General features: G+C 37.9%; 1 protein-coding gene across 1 annotated transcript in view; it reads left to right on the top strand.

Moving 5' to 3' along the window:
• Positions 1–6,115: 6,115 nt before the first annotated feature.
• The window catches only part of nxph1 (neurexophilin 1), a 73,313-nt gene continuing 55,302 nt past the window's right edge, over positions 6,116–24,126 (top strand). The window contains exon 1 of the mRNA XM_026155972.2: positions 6,116–6,594. Coding sequence (XP_026011757.1) covers positions 6,541–6,594 — 54 coding nt within the window. The 5' untranslated portion in view covers positions 6,116–6,540. The remainder of the gene's footprint in view (positions 6,595–24,126) is intronic.

Below are 24,126 nucleotides of genomic sequence, written 5' to 3'. Positions count from 1 at the left end.
CCATAAATTCTGGGATTGCAGGACAGCATTGTCGTGAAGAAACCTGTTACAAATGCATTTTAATAAAGTTTATTTTTAACATTACTTGCAGTGTATGTTCATAATAGAGTTGATACACTCCTTATTAGTTGCAAGTATTTAACTCCATGATGTGAAGGAGGGTGCTGAAGGTAGACTGGTTCACACTGACACTAACATAGAGCATAAGCAAGGAGAGGCTGCCTTAGGAATGTGTTGGGGTTATGGGAGGATGGCGTTCCTGCACTGGCGATAGCGCAGCAAGGCACAGAAACTTCAAGGTGTCGGGTTAAGGTTGACACCAACCTAGAGGAAGCATGTCTGTAACAACTGCAGTAGTAGGGAGCAGTTGTTTTTCTGCTCTTTTCAGGGAGATGCCCGACTGGAGGAGAAGAAACGCGAGCCGGACACCGGACTCACTGTGCACAGTTTGGTGTTATAATTGATTGAAAATGTGAATGAAATAAAAATGTTCGGTGTGATAATAGATTACAAACTGATACTAATTTGAAAAAAATGTTTCTATAATGCATAAAGTTGAATATCTGTCTAACCAAAGTGCTCATAGATCATTGTATTATTCTGTGGTCCGGCCACCTCTCAGTTATTGTGCTGAGTTATGAAACACATATGATATCAATTAAAATCCTTAACAACTTTGAGCAAAGAGCAGTCAAAACAGTTTGCTGATGTGATCTCTTCTGCATCGTTACTGGTTGACTTAATCAATTAATTACTAAAATCATCGAGAGAAAACTTGATGAGAAAACATTGTAGTCAATCTTTTAATTATTATTACACTTTAGTGCAGTAATAACCGATTTCACCAGCAGATGTCAGTAAAAGATCGCTTAAAGTACGCAGACTGCCCAGTTAGACCTGGATTTTGGTTTGGTGCTGCCTATTAATTCTTGACTGAAGACATGCAGCGGTACAAGCCTCAAATACAACATTCAGTTAAAACTGAAAATTAGTTTTATTGCTCTTTTGAGAAGCTGGATGACCTTTGGAGCCGTCTGAACCTTATTAAGTCTCTAGCTGACATGGCTCATAGCTTGCGCTTGTACTCCTGCTTCACTAAAAGACAAAGGAGGAGCAGTTAGCTGGAGAGGGATAGGTCAGTGTACATTAACCTCTGCCGTGAAAAAATGTTGCTGAAAACATTCAAACTGGAATCACATTGTGTGGTCAGTCATTCTGTCTGGGCTTAGAATGCTGCAGACTTGTGGCTTGTGCTGATATTTTCACTGCACACTGCTTTGTGTTGCAGAGGGATCTTGAAGGCAGTGATTCTGTCCTAATGCAGGAAGGTGCGTAGACAATTACATCTAATTTTCTAATTGTTTTACTCTGCCACTGATTACTTTTTTGTCCTCTGCTGTTGAAGGAATGTCATTTCTTTTATTGTTAGAGCCTCTGATTATGATTGGATGCTGGGAAGTAAAAAGAGACATAATGCATGGTTTTGGTCCCCTCATTTAATCAGCACTTCACATAACAATGTCTCTGTCTTCCAATTATATTCCCTCAGCCAAGAAAAGGATATCCTACAGCCTGCCCCGATCAATTAAGTCATTTCGTAAAATCTACTTCAAACAGTGATTTTGCTGTAACTACAGAGACATTAAAATTTGGTAAAACGATTTCCATCATTCTTTATTTCAAATTTCTCCAAAGTCCAAAGATAGATAAATAAATAAATACATACATACATACATACATAAAGCACTGCCTCAGCCAGGAAAGCTGTCTGTTATGAGAAGGTTTTAAATTAGGCAGTACAGTGATCTGCAAAAGAGCAAAATCACAGAAAAGTTCTCATCTTGTGCTGTGAATCATATAAATCTGCCACTGCAAATATCAGGAAACAGTTTTTGCAGCACCAGATGGTGATGAAGAGTGACTTTGCGAACTTGGTGATCTCAGAAATCATGTCAGAATGCACACAACTCGCCAATGTTTACCAAACTCATGTTTGTTGAAAAAAATGGCAAAAATGGTCATGCATCCAGACACTTCATTTGGGTATTAAGTGGTAAGTCAAATACTCTAGCTGGAAGATTCGTTTGACAGTGAAATTTCAACTGGAGCAGCAGCGGCAGGCTTTCTAATTGTTTTCATTTGAGACTGATCATGGGTGGATTTACTCTAGTTGCAAAGTAAAATAACTGCTAAATCTACTGTAAACATTGCCCCCAAAAATCATCCTGTATGTTACAGTGTTCTAAAAATCCCTCAAATCTCAGAAATAACCTTGAAGAGAAAGTCTTGTCCAAAAAGTGACCAAAACTGTAAAGAAAAAGTAAAGTTGTGAAAAACCTGAATTATACTTTGAACTATTCTTTGAGAAGCTTATTGCAGACCCTTTTTGGGTTTATGGCAGCAAACCATAAAGAAGGAAGCCATGTACAGAAGTTAAGTCCTTAAAGTTTTTATCAGACGCAACTTTCAAATCTCTGTGTGGCTTTTACTTGAAGCCGTATTCATACCCTCTAATAAACCTACTTGCTCAAAGCTGAAGCTGGCAGTCATTCTAACTGTGATGAGGAAGCGATTGATGTGTAGCAGCTGCATCCTGTGACCAGCACTCTGCTCAGCCATTTGTCTCTGTCAGCTCCCCCTCAGCCCGCCCACCCCTAACATCATCTTGAAAAGCACTGGCAGCCCGAGCCTGACTGCAGACCGCCAGGCCTTTTGTCGCCACACATGGTGTGAAGTGCCCACCCCCACCCTTGCCCACCCAGCACCCCCACAGCCTGCCCTTTTGGTCAAGCCCAGTTTGATTCCTATCCCTTGCTCCAAATGTGGAATGACACTAGAGACGGCAGCTGGTTGGACAAACCTGCTGCCACTGCATCATGGCCATGCCTGAGGGCCCAAAGCAACATCTGCCCTCACAATCGGCGGTGGAGCCGAGCCAGCCGAACATATTCATGCCACCGGACGCCAGCATCACTCAGCTGGGCAATCATCCTCTTCCTCTCTCTTGTCTTTATCTGTTGCTCCTCCTCTTTGTAGCTCAATGATAAGCTATTAGGAAGAAGCTACCCTATAATTTCCCCCCAGCATTGAATGGGCGCCTAAAGGTGTGCTTTGAAAATTAGTGATTTGACCTACTGATTATGCACTGTCAATGAAAGATGGCTTGGTACTGGAAAGAGGAAGGAGTGCAGGTGGTTGATTGAGAAGTAAGAAATGTAGTCTTTCTTCCATTTTGTACGGGTTGGCAGCCTATGGACGTGTCCACATATCTCCTGTGAATGGTTCTCATTCTGTGACAGTGGCACAACTCAGCAGCTGAGCTTTAACTCTCTCTGCTTCACTGATGCTGTATAGTGCCCTTGAAAGGCGATGGGACTCGTAATTTCTCACTAACTATCCATGTTGGTGAATGTGAACACCTTCTGAAACATTTCCAAATGCACAAAATAGCTTCTCCACACAAATTCATCTTTTATTTATTTATTAATTTGTTTCTGCAGCAAGGTCAAGCCACCCTTAGCTGACTCTGTGGCTGTCATCTAAATGAGAAGCAGTCTTCTCATTCCTTGCCAGCCTCCTCATATTTTCAGGATTGGGCCATGAAATGAAAGACACACTTTACAGCCAGCGTTGACTGTAGCAACCTATGACAATAAATGTTTTGTTTCCCTGCACTAAAATGTGACACTTAAGGGCTCTACTCAGACCTTAATATGTGATGAGCTGCATTGGTTTGTACACTTGTGGAGGCTATACAGATAAGTTGCCACTGGACATCATTCAACATAAATTCAAAGCTAACGTATGTGGATTATTTTTGTTATTTGATTATGTCATTTTCCAATTATAACCCTTATAGTATTTGTTTGTTTGTTTTGTTTATAGAAAACATTTGGAGGAGAAAATTCCAAATATTCCCTTAACTGACTTTCATTTTGTGGCCTTTTTAAATCGACTAAATTATTTGAACTCCATCTACATTTGATTATTTTCTCTGATTGAAATACATCCTGTTTTATTGGCCACTGGCCAAAATTTTGACTGACCTGACACACAACTAATAGTTAAAGAGGGAAACGTTACACTGGTTTAAAAAATGTCCAAAATATGGTGATTAAAGCTGCGAATTTTTTCACTTAAATGAACTCGAGTCTTCAATGTGGAAACATAATGCTTGCAGGATGTATACATCCAGTTTCTACTGTTTCGTTGATGAAACAGCCAAACAAAAATCTACCAACGTAACATGAATACAACATCGAGCTGAACGAATGAGGCAAAAAGCTCAATTTTCAATGTTTCACCTAAGTGTAAAATTGTGTCTGAATAACTAATAGACAGGGAAACTACAAACGTGCACCATTATAAACGAAACATTAAAAAAAAAGAAAAATGAAATAGGAATTCAGCATATAAAAATAAGTGGTACTCACACATTGATCAAGCACAGCAATGCACTTCTGTCGAATCACATATTTATAAAATGTTCCCGTCCTGGAATTTCCATGTAAGGCAATTATACCATGGTTAAGGAAAGGGAAAGATCTCAGTTACAGTCCTCATGGCAACCTTTTTAATTATGAATCTAACTATACGTTTGTATACCCAGCAGAGACATTTTTTTTTAAATTTACTGCATATCCAATAATATATGGATATTTTAAACAAATTAAACATAATAATTTTAAATGGAAAATCCTGATGTATAGAACTGCAAATATAACATTTTTACTTTGGGTTTCACTGCAAAGGTCCCGGTTCAACTTCAGCAAATTTGTCCTACTGAAAAATATTATTTTTTTCTATGAAACATTTGATCAACAAGGGGGGGATGTGGATTTTACCTTGAAATGTGAGCCCTTTGCCTTACTGTAGACCAGAATGCATTTCATTCCAGACACAATGGAAGTCAGATGGCCCTCGTGATTTATCGTCACCTTCACTACCACTGGATGCCATGCTGGTCCTGTGAAGGCTATCTGGACCATTCAGAGCAGGATCCCATCAGCCCCACTGTCTGAGTTATGGTGACACTTCCAGACCACTGCAATGTTGTAGCAATGAGCCTGCTGGGGATTTATTAAAGCGCAACCCCCCGCCCCCACCCGCCTTTTTCTTTTCTGCTCACCTCCCTGCCCCGTCTGTTCACTGCCAGAAAGGATCCTATCTGTCTATCCACAAACCAGAAACACATGCTCAGCATCTAAGCAGGCTTCAGTCACCTTGACTCGCTTCTGCTAGCATGGTGAGCAGATACACAGAATGACATACAGAAACACGTAAACACACAGCCATGTTTAGGAGGAACTGTCCTTTGGGTGAGTGGCACTGGGATAGCGTGTTTATTCGAGTTTCATTTTGCTTTGGTTTTCTGCAAAAGTTTATTTTCATTGAATCTTTTACCTGCGATATGCTCAAACAGATTTAAAAAATCGTACAGTTTTAATTGTGATTTATTTGGAAGACTTTGGGTAATGTTAAGAATACTAATAAACTGATGCATCCCTAAGGAATAATAATAATAAAAATAGCAGATTATTCAAAAAATACAAGTGTATTCATTTGTATTAGTAATATTACAGAAGAAGCTGTAATGTAAATGTAAACTTTAGCTATAAAATGTGTTAAACTAGATTTTATACAGTGAAAATCTGAAGCCTTTTAACTTTTAATTTGTTCAGTCAAAGTAGTTTTGGTCCCTTTTTCATGTTGATTTTTGTGTTGTTGCCATGCTTGAATTTAAATTGCATTTAAATAAACAGGATGGGTGTTGAACAGTGGTTGAAAATCTTTTTAAAGAAGACTGCTAACAGCAAATATACAGGAAAAGGGGAAATTATAAACAACAGCTACAGTGCTCTGTTTGTTTAGGTTTGAGGCTCCCTTGTTGAAGGGGGGCTGCCTAAAGTTATTGGCATCATAGTTCAGAATGTCAGCTCATTCATCTATATCAGACGCACAAACCACAACCAAGGTAACCAGCATTTTCTCCACAAGCCTCTGTTACAAAACACGAGAGAGGGAAACTTAATGTTTCCTCACTACATCTTGGAATTTACTCCCGTTATTTTCCCCCCTGCCTTTTTTGCTCCCCCTCATCTCGTCCCTCCCCCCTAGAGCGAGAGTCTCCCTGGTTGTGTTGTAGCAGCGCGTTATAAAGCAGAAAGCCTCGCCATTCCTTTCAGATCGGAACGCTCCAACCGCTGAGCGTGCTGTCCATTAGACAGTCAAGACCTGAACGTGCTCACAACTATGACCCTCCTGCTCCCTCTACCTGGATTAACTCTTAAGTAAGCGCTGGTTGTCGCTACCTGGTCCCTCTAACGTCAAGCCGCGGCAGCAGCCTCACCGGCCGATCGATCCTGTTCCCAATCTGCAACTCTCTGCTTTGTTCTCTTGCCATGGGGTTCGTTGTTTCCTTGTTGCCTGGGCAGCTGATGGGCTTGATTGTGCTGTGAAGTGGATACAAGGTGGATTTATGGTCGTCAAAGCCGAAACTACCATCCGAGGGAAATTAGTGGAAGTTTGAGCTCCGGGAGGATGCAGGTGACGTGTTGGTGCGCCGTGTTCCTTCTGACGCCTGCGCTTTACCTGGTGAGTTAGATTTTTCTTCTAGTTCAACTTTTCTGCACTTCGGTTTTATTCTGCCAGGAAGAAGAAAAGCCGTGTTTGTTGTTGTTTCCACACTGTGTGAGGTCTGTTACCCTTTCAAGCGTGCGTACTCCAAATGCATTTACATTGGCGGTGAGACTGGCGACTGTTCGGGGGATTCCACCTTATATTGCACTGCTTAAAGTATAGAAGTGGAATTCAAAGTTTAGATACACACTTCATTATAACTATGGAACAGTAGGACTTGTGACGGGTGTGCCTTACGCTCAAATTCGCTGTGCGTAATATGCGCAAAGGAAATTCCCTCAAATATATTACATGGTATGTTTTAAAATTATACTTTTCATTTTGAACAGGTACAAATTGTAACACCTACATGTTCGATTGCAGACAGACACAGCAGTAGAAATGTCTCATGAGGGCGCCCTAACAAACCAAAACTCCCGATCAGTCGGGTCGTCTTACGCAAACTGTGGATCCTCTTAGGCTGGAAAGCAACGAGAGACGGAAGTTGGAGTTTGGGATCGGTTTTGAGAAATGTGACAAATGAGCTTTTCTGCATACTTTAGAATGATTTCTTTAGCTACTTAATAAATAAATAAATAAATAAATAAATAAATCCTGTGAGCAGATTAAACAACTGAAACGTATTTCGCAAAAAACTAACAACGTGTTAGCTTGAAAAGACGCAATTCAGCTTCGGGTTAATATAATACAAGTCTAGTCATAAGTGGGGTTTTTATTTTGAGATAGCAAGAAAACAAAACAAAACAACAAACAACAAACAATAAACAAACAAACAAACAAACAAACAAAACCAATACTGATTTAGGCTCATCTGGCCGCACAAACGTGATTTAACAAACTGTTGATGACTGTCTACTTGGAAAAGAGCGAGATATAAGCTTTATTCTCGGGCCTGATATTTCGTATAATTTGAGAAAACAAAAAGTGGAAACATAAATTTGATTCTATTTCATTTTTTTCTTCGTCTTCTATAACTCTTTAATTTAGCCGAGCAAATGCCATAACAGTGGAGTTACATATATATATTGCAGACAATATTCCGTTTCATTGAAGCAGAGCATTCACGGGGTAATTTCAGGTTCTCTGAAAACAGCTGTAGTCATTAAGAAATCATAATTCTTTTTGGTTTGTTTGTTTTAAATAAACAATGACCAACTAACTAAACACACAGCCGTATTTAAGTAACTTTCCCTTTCTTTGTCCCGGATAATATCTGTGTATCAGTTTTGCGGCGGTATTATGGGTCGTATCCACACACACCCCTTCCCCCCCTTCCCCAAAATACACGACTCATTTATTTAAAATAAAATAAAATAAAATATAGGGGAAACATGTTTCGGAGGGGAGCTGGCCAAGGTGCTGAAATCATTGAGCGCACACTCTGAAGCATACACAGAAACACGGAGACTTCACAGGAAATATAACAGGCCTAAACACAAGATTATTTTAAAATTCAAATTGAAATGTTCACTGTGAACTAAACTTAGAAGCCTGTGTTGTGTGACCACTTTTTGACACCATTCTCTTCTTGACATTAATTTGCAAGTGGACTCCAATCTTTGGGGAGTACTCTCTGAAATCCTCCCTTAATATTTCCTTGTCCTGTTTCTGTTTCAAATTTTGAGGCATGGTATCAGTTATAGTAATTAAAAAAGATTGTGAATTTATTGTAGAATTGTCACACATTCCACAATATCCATTTTTAAATATTGTGGAATGGTAATGTCAATTCACAGTACAATAAATCCTGTTTGGCATGTTGAATTGAGTATGGAATGAACACACACACACACACACACACACACACACACACACACACACACACACCGACAACTCGGCTAGGATAAGCAGAGCTTATAATAGAGCCCGTTAACTATCAGCCTTATCCACCGCAACGAGGATTAGAGCTGAACTTTGATGGTTTTATTTTGTGTTAAAGGCTCTTGTCTCTGCTTAAGCCTCTTGTCTGAGAGCTGTGCCTTGACCCTGATAACAGCACAGTCTAGGTAAACCGCTGCACATGTAAGACACAGCAGAACTTTTACTTAAAATGACCACTATTTAATTTTCACGCGTCTTATTTCCATCTTATTATTACAATTATTTATGTAAGTGTAGTGTTCACATTGATTTATTTAAACAGTTGTTATGGATAATATTTTGAAGCTTCATTCTGTCTTTCTTTGACACCTTATGAAACGGTAATCTAAAACTATATTTAGTTACAGTGCATTCATTTCATTAAAGTGTCATAGTTTCTTCATTACTGTTTAAATATGTCTACACACCCATCCTTATTGTCCACTTATGCAATTCAGGGACCTCACCTATGCCCGTTATTATATTATATTATATTATATTATATTATATTATATTATATTATATTATATTATATTATATTATATTATATTATATTATATTAATTACACAACCTTTCCTCTTGTGGTAATGATCTTATTATCTTGCTGGAACATTCTATTTATTTTAATTTTGTCTCATGTTGTATTATTATTTGATGCTGTAGTGACTCTTTTTTGTGGTTGGATGATCTCATCAGTTTGTCTTGTACTTATTTTTATAGTTAATAGATAGAAATTCTGACAACATGAGAGATTTAAGGATTTGAGTCACTGACAACAGCTTAAATACCAAACTGGCCTCGAGACAGGATACTGTCAGACAGTGAGGTCTTTCGGGTCTGTAACTCCCACTGTCACCACTGCTACTGCCCCCCAATCCCCTGCTCCCTTCCCTCTCACCCTTGGGACTAAAGGATGCAGTGGTCCCATTGGCACCAGTCGTCGTAGTCCTATTAAAGTGTTATTATAAACCAGTGCATTGGATCCTACAATGTCAAACTGTCTGTATGGGAGGCAGGAAAGAAAGTCCCACTGTGATGACTACAGCACACCTTACACAGTGTGACCAGCCTTTTATCACTACCTCCACCGTTCTCCTGACCCCCTTCTCAGCACAAACTTCACATCTACATTCCTCTATAAACCCCCCCCCCCCCCCAAAAAAAAACAAAACAAAACAAAACAACAACAACAAAAAAAAACCCCAATATACTTTCGTTGAGCTGTTTGAAGCTTAAATCAAGAGCGGGCCAGCATTAATTGAATTATATAGCAAATGGATTCTTGTAAATGCCCACATGCTGTGCAACTGAAGATAAATACACACATACACACAAGTGGACAAGTGCATTGTGTGGTCATCAAGTAAGAGCTGCTGAATGTGTGAAGCTTTCCTTTTTCAGTCCAGATGTCGACTAAGTGAACATTTCTCTCAGTTCCTTCTTCAACCTTTGTGCTACTTAGCTTTTAAAGCAGCATGGAGGCGTCACTTTAGAGCTATGAGAGCTTGGCTGCTGGAAAGAGCCAAGTACAAAAGGGCTCAGAGTTCAGTCTCAGATAACAACAATGCAATTCCCCCACTGCTGCTGTTCCTGCCGCTGCCTTAGTGGTCTCAGCTCAGCCCAGCTACCCAGCTCTGTTACACTCACTGGTTTTCATTTAGTGACTCCACTGAGTCTTTAGTGACTAGTCACCAGCTGCTGTGAATTATTTCATCTACATCAGGGGTTTGCAATGTGAAGATTCACGAGGAGGTTTGGATTGTTCGGAAAAACGTTCCATTTGTTTTCGGAGAGGTTGAAGAGTGCTTCTGTAGGTTTTGTGGGAATTTAGTCCTTTATTATTTAGTCCGTTATATAGTCCTTTTGTATTCTTACTGACCACTTGAAGGGCTTTAGTACAAGCCACATTCATGTAGCATTAATATACATCTATGGTCAGTTTAGAATCCTCAACAAGCCAACATGCAGGTCTTATTGGAGAGAACCCACGCGAGCACAGGGTGAGCACGCAAACTTCATACAAAAGAGGTCCCTGCTTGGATTTGAACCCAGGACTTTCTTTCTGTGAGTATTCATCCTATCACCATGCTGCCCCTAACCTTTTATTTTAAATGACAGAAATAAAACCTCGTGTTTTTCATGGCACCAGTCTCAAAGCACACACGTTTTGATAAGCCTTTGATATTTTGATCTTTAGCAGACAGGAAAATTTGATCAGTTTATCACAGTCGGTTTCATTCTTGTTTATAGTGTCTGTCCTTCCAACAATAACACAAATCAGAGATGATTAAAATAAAAATCAGCACTATTTCTTTTTGCTTAATAAATAACTGATTTGAGGAATTTTAAAACCTTTTCCCCACTCCCCACGTTGTTATTTAGAATTTCAATTGGCATCAAGAAAGATAATTATTATGGTAAAACTGTATTCATTAGAGAAGGTTTAAAAGAATTAGTAAAACTAGATATATCTACCCATTAAAATTTCAAAGTAATCTATGAGAAAAGCAAACAATAAAAATATTCTTCTGGGAAAAAGATAATCGAAGGATAGAATCAAACTGTGATTCAAATCCAGACTTTTTCTCTGTTGTTTAAAAATGAAAATAGAAATAAATAATACATAAAGAAAGCTCGCAAATAAATGACTCACTTTTTCATAATTATTTTCAAGCCTAAATATATCAAATTCTTTATGAATTACTTCATGAAATTTATGAATGACCAATCTAATACTTTTGCCTTACAAGTTTATTTTATTCTACGTTTGAGATATTAGGCTGCATCGGTTTATTAGTCAAACAGGACAGTATTTTCATTTTTATGTCTATCAACCATTAAAATGACATTCAGCAGTGGTAATGAAATGGTTATTGGAGAATTTAGTCTATTTTATATATTGGAGCCAGTTTTACATCTTTAAATGAATATCATACAAATCACAAGATCTTGTGATAAATCATTGTTGTTATATATATATATATATATATATATATATATATATATATATATATATATATATATATATATATATAACAACAATGATATATATATATATATGTATATATATATATATATATATATATATATATATATATATATATATATATATATGTATATATATATATATATATATATATATATATATATATATATATATATATATATATATATATATATATATATGTAAGGCCCATGCTAAAACAACTAGAAAATAATCTTGGAACCTCATGTGTGGAGTTCACCTTTGACCTTCAATCAGGACACTGCTGTGCGTCTGGGCAGGCAGACTGATTGTGTAGAACTTTAAATTGATGCATCAAGGAGACTCAGTTTTCACACTGCATGAACTGTAACCCCTGTGATCCTGCCTGTGAGTTCCGGATTGTCTGAGCTCAGACAGTTTTCTCCCACAAACAGTCAAAACAGCACTTGACCTTGGTGTTTTACCATAAAGTCAGTGGTAATCGCACCTACTGTGGTGCGTGGAATCGGCACTTAAGTCCGTTGCTTATTTCTTTTCTCTGCATGCACCATCCAGGGATGATTATTCACATCCAGATGAGGGCAAATGAGGGATATGTGCCTTAGATTTGCATCTCTGTTGATGTTAAAGGAGAGAGGAATCAACCTTAAATATTCCCACAACAGCCCCGCAGACTTTGCAGCCATAGAAAATGGTAGTATTGTCAATGTGTGTGTGTGTGTGTGTTGCTAGTGCATTATGTTTGAAATGGTAAGAGTGTGTGATTAATGACTACAGCCTCTATTCTCTGCTCCTTGCATTGCTCCAGATTTTCAATCGTGTTCGCAGTTCAAAGGTTAAAGCTGGAGCTGATCGTTGAAGGGTGTTGTTCTGAAAAATCCAGCCCTGCTTACGACCTGGGTTTGATCCTGAGGGAAGCCTCAACCCACCCCCCACCCTGCACTTGCTCCCCTCTCCACATAGAGCAATCCTTTTATGGCGAAGTGTGTGACACCTTGATAGCAGCACTTTGAAGCAGCCCATGAAGCAAAGTGTTTCTAAAGGAAAGAAGGGACTAGATAACCTCATTCCACCTGCTTTACATTTCCAGGTATTCATGTAACTCTGGAGTCTGCCATGTGTTTGGTTCATTGCAGCTAAAGAGATAGCACAAACCTACAGCACTCAAACTGAAAACTGTTTCACTTGGGTTGATTCAGATTTGTTGATGGTTTTTTGGGCCCAGCATCCAGGAGCTCATGTCACAGAGCTATAAATGGTGAATACAGCATCATACCTGTTTGTTAGATGCATCTCTTCTGCTGCCAGGTCATTCACAGTAGAAAAACAACAAAACAAGCTGTTAATGGTTTAATAAAATCAATGCGAAAACAAACAGCAGCCATGATGACCAGTGAAAGATCTGCATGTACAGAACTATCAATTATTTAAAATAAATGTTTCAGTTTCAATTTCAGTAGCAAACTGAAGTCAACATTATTCGTTACTTGTGTTATATATATGTATATATATACACATACATCCTTGAGCACAGGTCTTCTGCCAGAGGCCTGGCAGCTTGAGGGTCCTTGCTCTTCCAAGGACAGTGTTCTTCTAGACAGAAATCTCGGATGAAAGCAGGAGAATATGCAATTTGGTGTGTCATTTTTACTATTATTATTATTTATTATATTATTATAATAGATTAACTTTATCTATACAAATGATTTATAATGATTTATTTTATTATAATAAACACATTTCAAAGTATTCCAAGTTTAAAATGTATTAAGAGTTTAAAGTTTTATAGATTAGTTTTATAGTTTATAGTTTTATATATATATATATTATAGTTATTATAGTTATTATAGTTTTATAGTCGCACACACACACACACCACAATTTTGTCCATATATACTTTATTAAAGATATATATATATATATATATATATATATATATATATATATATATATATATATATATATATATATATATATATATATATATATATATATATATCTTTAATATATAGAAAATAAAAGGATAAAAGCAGAAGGAAGAGGAGAAGTGGTGGAAATAGTTAAAATGGCTGCGTGTGTGTGTTTGTGCTGGGGGGGGATGCTTCCCTCCACTGCCTCGGCAGTGATGGATCTGCCATCTGAGCTCTTGTCTGCTGCACAGTCCAGCAGTCACAGCATCCACTGATGGGAATTACGAGCCATGTCCGTTATCTTCTACTTTAGATCTTTCCATCCTGTTGGGATACAGTGCTCGAGTATGTGGGTGCTGTCACTTCACTGCAGACACATGTATAGATGACTTGTGAAAAAAGTGAGTGAGTGATGAATACCTATGTGTGCTCTCAAAACTTGGGATTAGCCCCATATATTGCTTGACATTATTGCACTATTTGTGTGAAATCATTACAGCAAAATCAGGGAGGATTTTACTTAACAGTGTAAAATCTAAGGAGCTGTTAAAGAATTGTGTTCATCTCAAAGTCAGTAGAGATTTTTATTTTTAAGCTGTTTTCTATATTACAACTTATTAAACCTCTAAGACACTCCTAAACTTATTAGAAAAACAAACAAACAAATGTGTTAAGCAACCTTTGACACAACCACATTGTGAGTAAACCATTTGAATCAATTAACCCTTAATAATCCTAACTCACTCTTCTTCACAAAATAGTCCAATCAAATGGAAGTCTTCAAATTAAAAAAGTTGTTTTCCCATTTTTAAGTCTCCCATTTATCCAGTACAAAGCTCCACTGTCCACAGGGTACTCATCCACTGAACTATCGGATTAACTGGTCTCATAATGACAACTCGTACTTAACTTTGATATCATCGGTAATCAGTTATGGAAATCAAAACACCATGGTGTGCTAATTGTTTATATTTAGAGGTAAGTCCTTTAACCATATCAAGCTTCCAATTCTGCCAGCAACAAAGAGAAATAGATATAGATGCAGGCAGATATAATGTGATATAATGTGAATGTGTGAGTATCATATAAATTAATGAGCTAGCCAGTTTCCGTCAAAAGATGATATACCATGCTCTGACTGAAGGATAAATAAACAGCAAATAAAGAATACATAGATCTCTCAAATCACTTTGGATGTAAATAATGACAGAAACAACAGCAGGTTTCTTTTTAGGGTTATTGAAGTTGAGCTAGTTTATACATAATGGTGTGCTACCTGGTGGGTAGAAAGGGAAATGTAGTGGGAGTCACATAGCACAGACAGATTAATGAACAGTCAGCAAGCAAGAAAAAAGAGAAGAAGAGAAAAAAATTGAACATATAATACACAATATGTAAAACATGATATAATACTCAAGGGTTTTAATTACAACATATTTCATTTCTTAAGCTTAGATACTCTTTTCTGAACTTTGCCATTAAGGCTGCACACAGGGCAGCTGTGGCTACAATGTAGCTGCCATCACCAGTGTGTGAATGTGTGGATGACTGAATGTAGTGTAAAGCGCTTTGGGGTCCATAGGGACTAAGTAAAGTGCTACACAAATACAGGCCATTTACCATTTAGGAGGTGTTAAATTTAGTATTTTGGAGTGAGAATTTGCTGGTGTGGATAAGAACCTTTCCAAGAATTATAAATTAATTAGCAACAACTATCACTGTCCTTAAGAATACTTTTATCTATACCCAATAGTAGGGCTGCAACCAAAGATCATTTTGGTAGCTGACTAATCTGCCAATTTCTTGTTTTGATTAGATGATTATTTTAGTAACTCTTATCTCCGCTTCCGGAGTTTTTCCTGCAAAGAGGCTCATGCACCTCTCAAATGGCTGAAGTCATGACAGAGAGCATCTTTAGTGTGGTTATCAGCGGCTGGGAACATCATCTGGAAGATCAGAGCAAGCCTCACTCCTGAGCATGTCTACTGCAATCGTGAATTCATGAACCGAATCATCTGTAAACTTTGGAAACTTTACAACTTTGGAGCCAGCCTTCCACTGGTGGTTCGGAAACCACTTACTGCTAAAGAGACAGAGTGAAAGTGGACAGCATATCGTTGATTATTGGTTCTGTTATTAGTTAGCTAACATAAATTAATATATGCCTATTGACCGCAACCAACCAACCAACCAACCAACGAGGTGTTGTAATGTTCCGTACTGACAGAAGATGGCACTAAACATGTTTTTAAACTTGAAGCACTCAAATGTAGCTTCACAGACAGAGTTACATCTGTGTCAGTTTCTGAGAGCTGTCGTGTAAATGGTGTAAATTAACCTTTATATGTGTAGTGTTTCAAGTCCTGTTCAAGGATATTTTAATCAATCACACTTAATCATCACAATTATTAAGAGGAGAAAAATCAAAAGTTCTTAAGGTTCAGTTAATGATTCTAAACGAGACTGCTTTTCATGGGATATTATATCTATATCTATTATTCTTCTCCAGTATTTATATTGAATCAAAGCAAAACCCTGGCATTTAATCTCCAATCACAACAGAACTGCTTTTGAAACCCTTGGTTCAGTTTCTGTAGTGTACAGATGAAACAAGAGAAATGTGAGTTATGGAGAAGAAGAGGAAAAGGATAAAGGGAAGAGGCTGCTTCATGAGTACATTATTCCAATTTGTCCTCAATACCACATGTCTATCAGAATGGACTGTTTGTGCTGTCACTGTCACTCTCAGCAAACAGGTTGAAATAATATGCATCTGAGGAAAAGCACACTACACAATTGTCAACAGATGACATAGATTTATTTATTTCTTTAGATGGAACAATAAATTGTCAGTCTTTGTGTAAGGCACAAGAGAAAATGTTTTATTTATTGGTTTATTTTTTTTGTTTTGTAACAATATATTTAACAATATAACTCTGATTACTATGATGCTTAAAGGCTTCTTTTTATTCCTGAGAAAACCTGAGAAAGTTTAACTTTGATTTCAATTTGATTTATTATTTTCTGTCAAAAGTTAACCATAGAAAATGTGCTGTCAAATTATCATTGCTATATTCTATGTTATCTTTTATCTATAGTTTACATTTCATAGGTATGTATGATAAATGTAAATCTTTATTTTTAACATTTGAAGAACACACAGAAAATGAAAAACTGAACTTATCTGGTCAGTTCCAAATAAATAATTTACATTAAAAATTTAGTAAATTAAAAACAAATTCTCTCTAAGTCTTCAACAAAATGCCGAACATACACTATATCATTTCTTCTGTATAGGTTCAACTACATTAAATCCTTGTGTAACAACCACACAAATAAACTGACAACAAATAAACATTCTGTATTCAAAAAAAATTCAAGAAACTTTTAAATGGAAACAAAAGAGAAGAAAAACAAAACTGACATATCAATTCAACTGTGGCCGGCTTCAAGGGAAGCAATAAATAAACTTTTTTTTTTTAAAAGGCACAAGAAGTGTAGCACTGTCTCAATGAAGTGTGCAGAGAGGCTCATATATGGCTGGGTTGTGCAACTTGAACACAAATCCAATATGGCAGTGAAATATGACACAGCTGTCTCTCTACACTATTGTAGCTGGGAGGTGCCATCTGAAGGTAATGTTTACGGCCCACGAGGTAATTATGTTAATCATGCTCTCAAACTTGACATTTTTAACTGTGCTTTTACTGACATCATGGATTCCAGGATGTGCGTCTGGGTGAAATCACTGTGCCCTCTAGGCTGAATTTTATTGACACACTATTTCACCTATAAGTTACATTAGTTCAGTTTGGTAATGAAGAATTTAAACACCCATATCATTGACAAGTTTTTGCAGTGCAAACTCAGTTTAATCATTCAATTAACTGTAATTTAGTGTTTCTGGTAACCAGCATGACTGACGAGTACACTGAACAGATGAGCGTATGCAAGTCAGACTTTGGGAAGTAGCCCTCAATGTGTCTTTGAAACTAAAACGAGGTCATTCACCAGCTTGTGCAGCTAGTTTTAAAACATGATGCTACTTGTGAATTTCGAAACAAATGTAAATGTGTCGATAACATTCTGTGTCAGCAATCATTTATCTGCTTCTGTAACCAGAGAAAAGCTCTCTCCTGTTCGTCCAAGATTAAGTTTTAAAACATTTACATTTCTTCATGTGCTGCATTTCTTTATGAGTGTACTACGCATGTGGGCTTGCAATTGCATGTTTGTGCCATAAAAGATATATATATATATATATATATATATATATATATATGTATATATATATATATATATATATATGTGTGTGTGTGTGTGTGTGTGTGTGTGTGTGTGTGTGTGTGTGTGTGCGTGTGTGTGTGTACCATCTCATCTATCTATCTATCATCCATGCAGGATCTCAAGATGCAAGATGTCCACCGTCACCAAGAATACAATTTGTAAAACAACACCAAAATGGATTGAAATCTTGCGGTGCCTACAAGTGTCCTGTGTTCAAAAAGGCATATGTGCTGGCTCATTTTGCCAGTGAATATTGAAATGATTCAGAGAAGGCTTGGGAGAAAGCACTGTGGTCAGATGAAACCAAAATCAAACTTTATTGTATCAGCTCGACCCACCTGGTTTGGAGGAAGAATGCTGAATATAACCCAAAGAACACCATCCCCACATTAAGCACAGAGGAGGAAACATTATGCTTTGGGTTTGTTTTTCTGCTGAGGGTACATGACAACTTCGTCACATTGACGGGCCAATGAACCAGGCCGTGTACTATGAAAACTAGGATAAGAATCCGTCAATCAGAACACTGAAAATGGGTTTTCAAGTACAACGATGACTCAAAACATACCACTAAGGTAACAAAGGAGTGACAAAAAAGATGCATGTCAAGGTCATGCAGTTGCCTAGCTAGTGTGCAAAATACTAAGGGAAATCTGTGGAGGGAGCCAAAGCTTTGAGTTGCCAAGTGGCAGCCCAAAATCCTAATCCCTTTATGGAATTTCTGTAATGAGGAGTGCACCGAAATCCCCTCCTGAGATCTGTGCAAGTGGTGGATATCCTGTCTCTCTCCATTAATATGAAACTACACACACACACACACACACACACACACACACACACACACACACACACACACACACACACCCCAGGGTGGCACTGTTGCACAGTATAAAAAAATTATTCAGTGCAATGGAATGATAAAATCAATGTCACTGCACACTTAAAAGTTGTTTATACTGCTTCATTAATCAATACATTACAGGCAAAGACATTTGTGTCCCTTTTGCTATGTGGGGCAAAGGGCTGTTGTGATGGAATAGGCCAATGATTGTCCTTATCAGGTCCCCATTGCAGCAAATGACAGTGCTTCATTACTTACTGCAGCCCTGAAGATTGTGGCCATATTGATTTTTAGATTTGATTGCCTCTGAATGGCTTCCAGTCACAGCAGAGGGGAGAAAAAACAGGTATGAGGAGTGTTTTTCTGTGGCTGACAGCTGTCAGTCAGCACAATGATATTCATCCTTTAAAGGAAGTAGAGCAGGGGACCTTCTGTTCCTTGCTTATCTCTATTCCTTATTTATCGACTCTCAGACTCCTTGTCTTGTTATCTCCTCTTCTGACTTTCTATTCGCCACACTCTCAGAGCCACATGAATAACTTCTTATCAAGATGACCCCTGACTTCAAATATTCCTTTCCTGCAATCAGATGTATTTCCCCTCATTGTTTGCCATATAGCACAAAAACGCGACAAAATGTTTCACTCACTGAAAACGTTACATCCAGATGACTAGAATGTAACTAGAAACTAGAAACTTTCAAGAAAGTGGATCGAACATTGCTGGACTCGGACATGCTGTCAGCTGCCCAGACATGAGAAGGCCACGGTGAGGAAGATAAGGACGACGTGGAATGGTGGAAGAGAGGGACATGAAATGCAGAATGCAAGATGAAATGTTGATGTCCATCTTGGTCACTATTCAAGACAGCTTCCTCATCGGCTTTTATTGAGTTTCTTCAAAGTCGGCTTGTGTGCTGGACCTAATCACATGCTGTGTCACGTGCCTATGCTGGCCACAGAGGGGCTACATGGGCATGGTTCCTGGAAAAGTCACGGGCTGCTGTGTTAGCACGTGTGTTAGTATGAGTATGTGTGTATGTGTAATTTGTGTATTTTGTGCTTAAAGGAGATTCAAACTTAAAGTATAGTACACTAAAAATAATAAATACATCAAAAATAATGTTACACTCAGCAAAATAGTTTGATTACACTGCAATTACATCTTCCAACAAATTAGTTCATTCTCATAAATTTTCATTTCATTTCCTTTTCAATTCTCTTAGAATTCATCCATTAAAAATATGTAGGAATGGGTGGTTTGTGGAAGCTACCATGTGACCCCACCACATTGAACACAGTGGCCGAGACGGACATTGGCATTTTGCCTAATTGTGTTTTGTTGTGAGATACCAGCTACTGTTGTCGTATGTCTTATATGTTACTTTACTGTAAAGCTAAAAAAAAGCTCTTTCAAACCACACTGCTCACAATAAAATAAAAATATAATGAATTAAAGGAAGGTTGGACATCAGACTGGTCATAAGTGATATGATGATCCAGCTCTGGAAGGAGGGGCACTATTCATCATCTCATTTGGAGCATGCCCTGAGGTTGTTAGGTATGCAAACAAGCGCATGGGGGGCATACAAAATAATGAGTGCCATTTTAAATTTCTGCTATAAAATTTCAGCCAAATGGATTAGCCTGCCATGACAGTTTTTCACTTTGATTTTTGGGGTGTCTTTGAATTCAGCCCTTTGCAGCTTAATAATTTTCATTTCCATCAAAAAAGGGGCATTCCAACACATGCCCCTGTCGATACAAATATCCATTATCATTTTTTCACATGGAGAGCTACTTTTTTCCAGGGTTACTTAGTTGTTTTAGCAGCAACTTGAGAATATTCATTTGATTGATGCATTTTCGAAATCCATAATCAAAATATTTCAGTTAGCAATAGCAACAAACATAATACAAAGTAGAAAAAAACGTCTTAAAGTGTTGAACTAAAGATAAGCAAGTCCTCTTTAGCACATGTTCCTTGTATTGTAATGTTTCTCTGTAAGGTTTGGGAAACTTTACAGAGCAAAAAAGGGCAGTTTCTGGCACACAGCATTGTGCCGCTACCTTTATCTCTCATTCTGTGTATGCTACAGCATTTATAAAATCAATTACTGCTGATGGGAGTTCCTCTGAACAGGTAGTGAGGTGTCTCTGCACTAATTCATCCTGTCGCTTTGATGGATTTGCTCACCTCTCTAAGCGGTGTGTCCGAAGCGCCGAGAGAGCACGGCCGATCTGTCAGGCTTCACAAGTCATTACTTAAAACATGAACAGCTCAGGACGCAGAGAGCAGCCCCACCATGATGATCTGCTAAAGACATGTATGTTCTTGTCTGTGAGAGTGGACAGCAAGCAGACTGGTGCAGTAGTTGTGATGCGTTGGGAATATGTATGAACCGGGAGATTTGGGTTGGACCCTTAGGAATACATTCAGTTTTCCCAGTGGTAGTGAGAAACCTTTGTTGAAGCTGCATCAAATTAGAATGTCACAGCTGTTAGAACAGCCATGCTTATGAGCCAAGGAAAGCAGGAAAGTAAGCCATATAATTGTGTTTAAACATTAGTTTAAAACCAAACATTTTGACCTGATTCAGTATTTGCTCTTAAACTGATCATTTTGCTCTTTGAATTCCTCTGTCTGTGTATCAGTGTTGCAAGTCTGTTAATTTAATCCTTATATAAGGTTTTCTACAAACATTGGTACATATTAACAAAATACTACTAATACTCATAAATCTATTAGGGATAGTCCGATCCAACTTTTGGGATTCTGACCTAAAACTTTGGCTATGAGTATCTTCCAATACAAAGTATAGATCTAATATCAGTGTTAATAATAATCAATTAATTATCGGTTTCCTCACTGTGGGGAAGTGTTTATGTGTAAAGAAACCTTGAACTTGACTTAAACAGCTTTCCTTATACTTTTTAATATTTATTAAAGATTTAACAAATAAAAAGAGTCCTGTGATACATAATGAAAAAATAAATGAAGTCACAGTAGCTTCTCCTGTTACACATGCAGGTGTGGAGCTGACAGGGTCAGTATTGGACCAATATCAGATAGATATCCTGGACATACAAACACAGATAGATAGATGTGCAAAGCAGCCAGTTTTTGTATTTGTTGAGGGGGGAAAAGTATTTGTATTTGAGTAAAATTCAAAATAGGTGTAAAAATCCAGTTTTTTTGCGTTACACTTCTAATTAACATTACCATGTGAGTATTCTTTAGTAGTGGTTCTGGTGGGTACCAGGATTACGATGCTTTAAGTGCATGTGATTATGCATAACAGATGTTGACAGATGTTTGATATAACTGCCTCTGCTGATCTGACTTTTGCACACATTACATACCAGTTTGGTTTCATGTGCAGCACTGAGTGTAAAATGCTTCCACACAGAACTTGATCAAGTTGTTTGGGCTGGTGCAGGACCAAGAGGTGGCTCAGCAGCAGCAACACTCTTTTCTGTTTGGCCAATGTGGGAAGTTTCAGCTAAGTTAATGAGTGACGGGAAGCTATGCTAAGGTTAACTAGCCTGTAGCCTATATCTTGCTGTCTGCAAAAGACAGAGTAACTTAAATGTACCATATAACTCCCACAAGTGCATACAATTTGACACAACTACAGAAGCATTGTTTTATCCTTTTAAACTGAACTTTAACGTTACTCTGTCAACAGCCTATTGTCCAATTACCAAGCTAACAGAGCTACGTAAACAGAGCGAACATGAGAGCACCCGACTGCAGACGTCATTAATGCAGCGTAATTGATTAATCTCCTGATCCTCGCTAAAGTTATAAACTGCCTCTGGAACCCAGTTAAGGTACAAAAAAATCTATTTAACAAAAATAGTGATGTAGTTCAGTCTTTTACCGCTCAGCCGAGTCTTCTCTGTTGCTGTGTGGAGCAGCCTGTGTCATTCACCTTTTACACGTCACTCACTCATCTGGGCATGCACTGCGGTCTAATAAAGAAACTCAGCTTTTTGATATAAAGTTTTTCTTGTAAGTATTTGTTTGAAATAAGTATTCGTAAAAAAAACACGATATTCGTGCCTATCTGAATACTGTATTCGGGTTCAGCTCCACCCCTAATCGATAGATCAATGAAGTACATTTTTAATAGATTTACAAACCACTCCAAAGCCTTTATTTTCTTGTTTTGCGTACAGAAAATAGCTGTGTAACACAATGTCAAAGCATGAAAAAGTATTTTTAATAAATAATACAACCAATAACTAATGTACAAATATGCACAAAAGTGAGTGAAATCATATATTTATTATGTTTTACACAGTCTTTTAGCAGCTGGTATAAAGGACCTCCTGAGGTGCTCAGACTTGCACTTAGGCTACGTCCACACGTACACGGGTATTTTTGAAAATGCAGATTTTTCTATGCGTTTGAACCTTTCGTCCACACGTAAACTGCATTTTCGGTCAATGAAAATGGAGATTTCTGAAAACGCCTGCCAGGGTGGATATTTTCGAAAACTCCGTTTTTGCATTTATGTGTGGACGAGAAAAATGGAGAAAACGCAGCGTCAAAGGTGTGCGCCTTTTTTGACGTCATACTGTGCGCCACGTTATTGTTTCGGTGAAATGAAGTTCTACAATGCTGTTACTGTTACTCTCTGCAGTGTTTAAATGCTTACATATACACACAGTTACTGTCCCTCCACACATACGACTCGGTTCTGCTTCTATGCCCCATCATTGTTTACTATTTCACACCGGGGCTTCTAGACTTCTGATTGGCCAACATTTCTACACGGTTAGGAATATATCGCCACCTGTTGCTTTGGCATGTTCATAGCAGCGTTTTTCTTCATTTCTGCGTTTACGTGTGGACGGGATTATTTTTTAAAACGGAAACGGAAAATCTCCGTTTTCAAAAATACCCGTGTACGTGTGGACGTAGCCTTAGGTGCAGCCAGTCTTTAACTGAAGGTGGTGCAGCTGATAACCTTCAGCTTTGAGAGCATTCTTTTCTCTGCAGCCTGCTGGGCTGTCTCAAGTTCAGACCTGACCACAGAGCTGGCTTTCTTAAAGTGTTTGTCTGCTCTATCCCAGTATGCTGCTGGGACATCTTCTCCACAGCAGATTGCTGTAAAAAAGAAAGCACTGGCCACCACCATGTAGAAGACACTGCATATGTTAGAATGTCCCTCTATACCTACAATGCTGTGAAGAAATATTTATCATCCTGATTCTAGTGTCATTGTTAAATTATGATTTCATTTATTATGGGAAAAAAAACTATCCAGAGCAACAGAGTAATGGAATGCAGTGAAGTTCTCCTGGACAGTAAACTGTAGTAAAATTGCTTTCTGAGCGATGACCCAAACACTAAATAAAGCTGGGCTCTACTGAGTGTCTCCTGCAGTTTCACATTACCCAGTAAAACCTAATTTATTAACCTTAACCCAGCTAAAATTTAAAAAACCAACAACAACAAAAAACTATCTGGCTTAAAGTTTTAAGTTATTGGCGCATGCAATAAAGTTGTAACTTTCCCCCACTACAGAAAAAAAGGGTTGTGACATTATCTGAATGTGTTGGAGTTAGCAGACTTCTTTTAGGTGCTCTCGCTG

The sequence above is a fragment of the Astatotilapia calliptera genome, chromosome 22 (genome assembly GCF_964374335.1).
Source record: "Astatotilapia calliptera chromosome 22, fAstCal68.1, whole genome shotgun sequence".
NCBI classification, from domain to species: domain Eukaryota; kingdom Metazoa; phylum Chordata; class Actinopteri; order Cichliformes; family Cichlidae; genus Astatotilapia; species Astatotilapia calliptera.
This window is presented reverse-complemented; position numbering and strand designations above follow the sequence as displayed.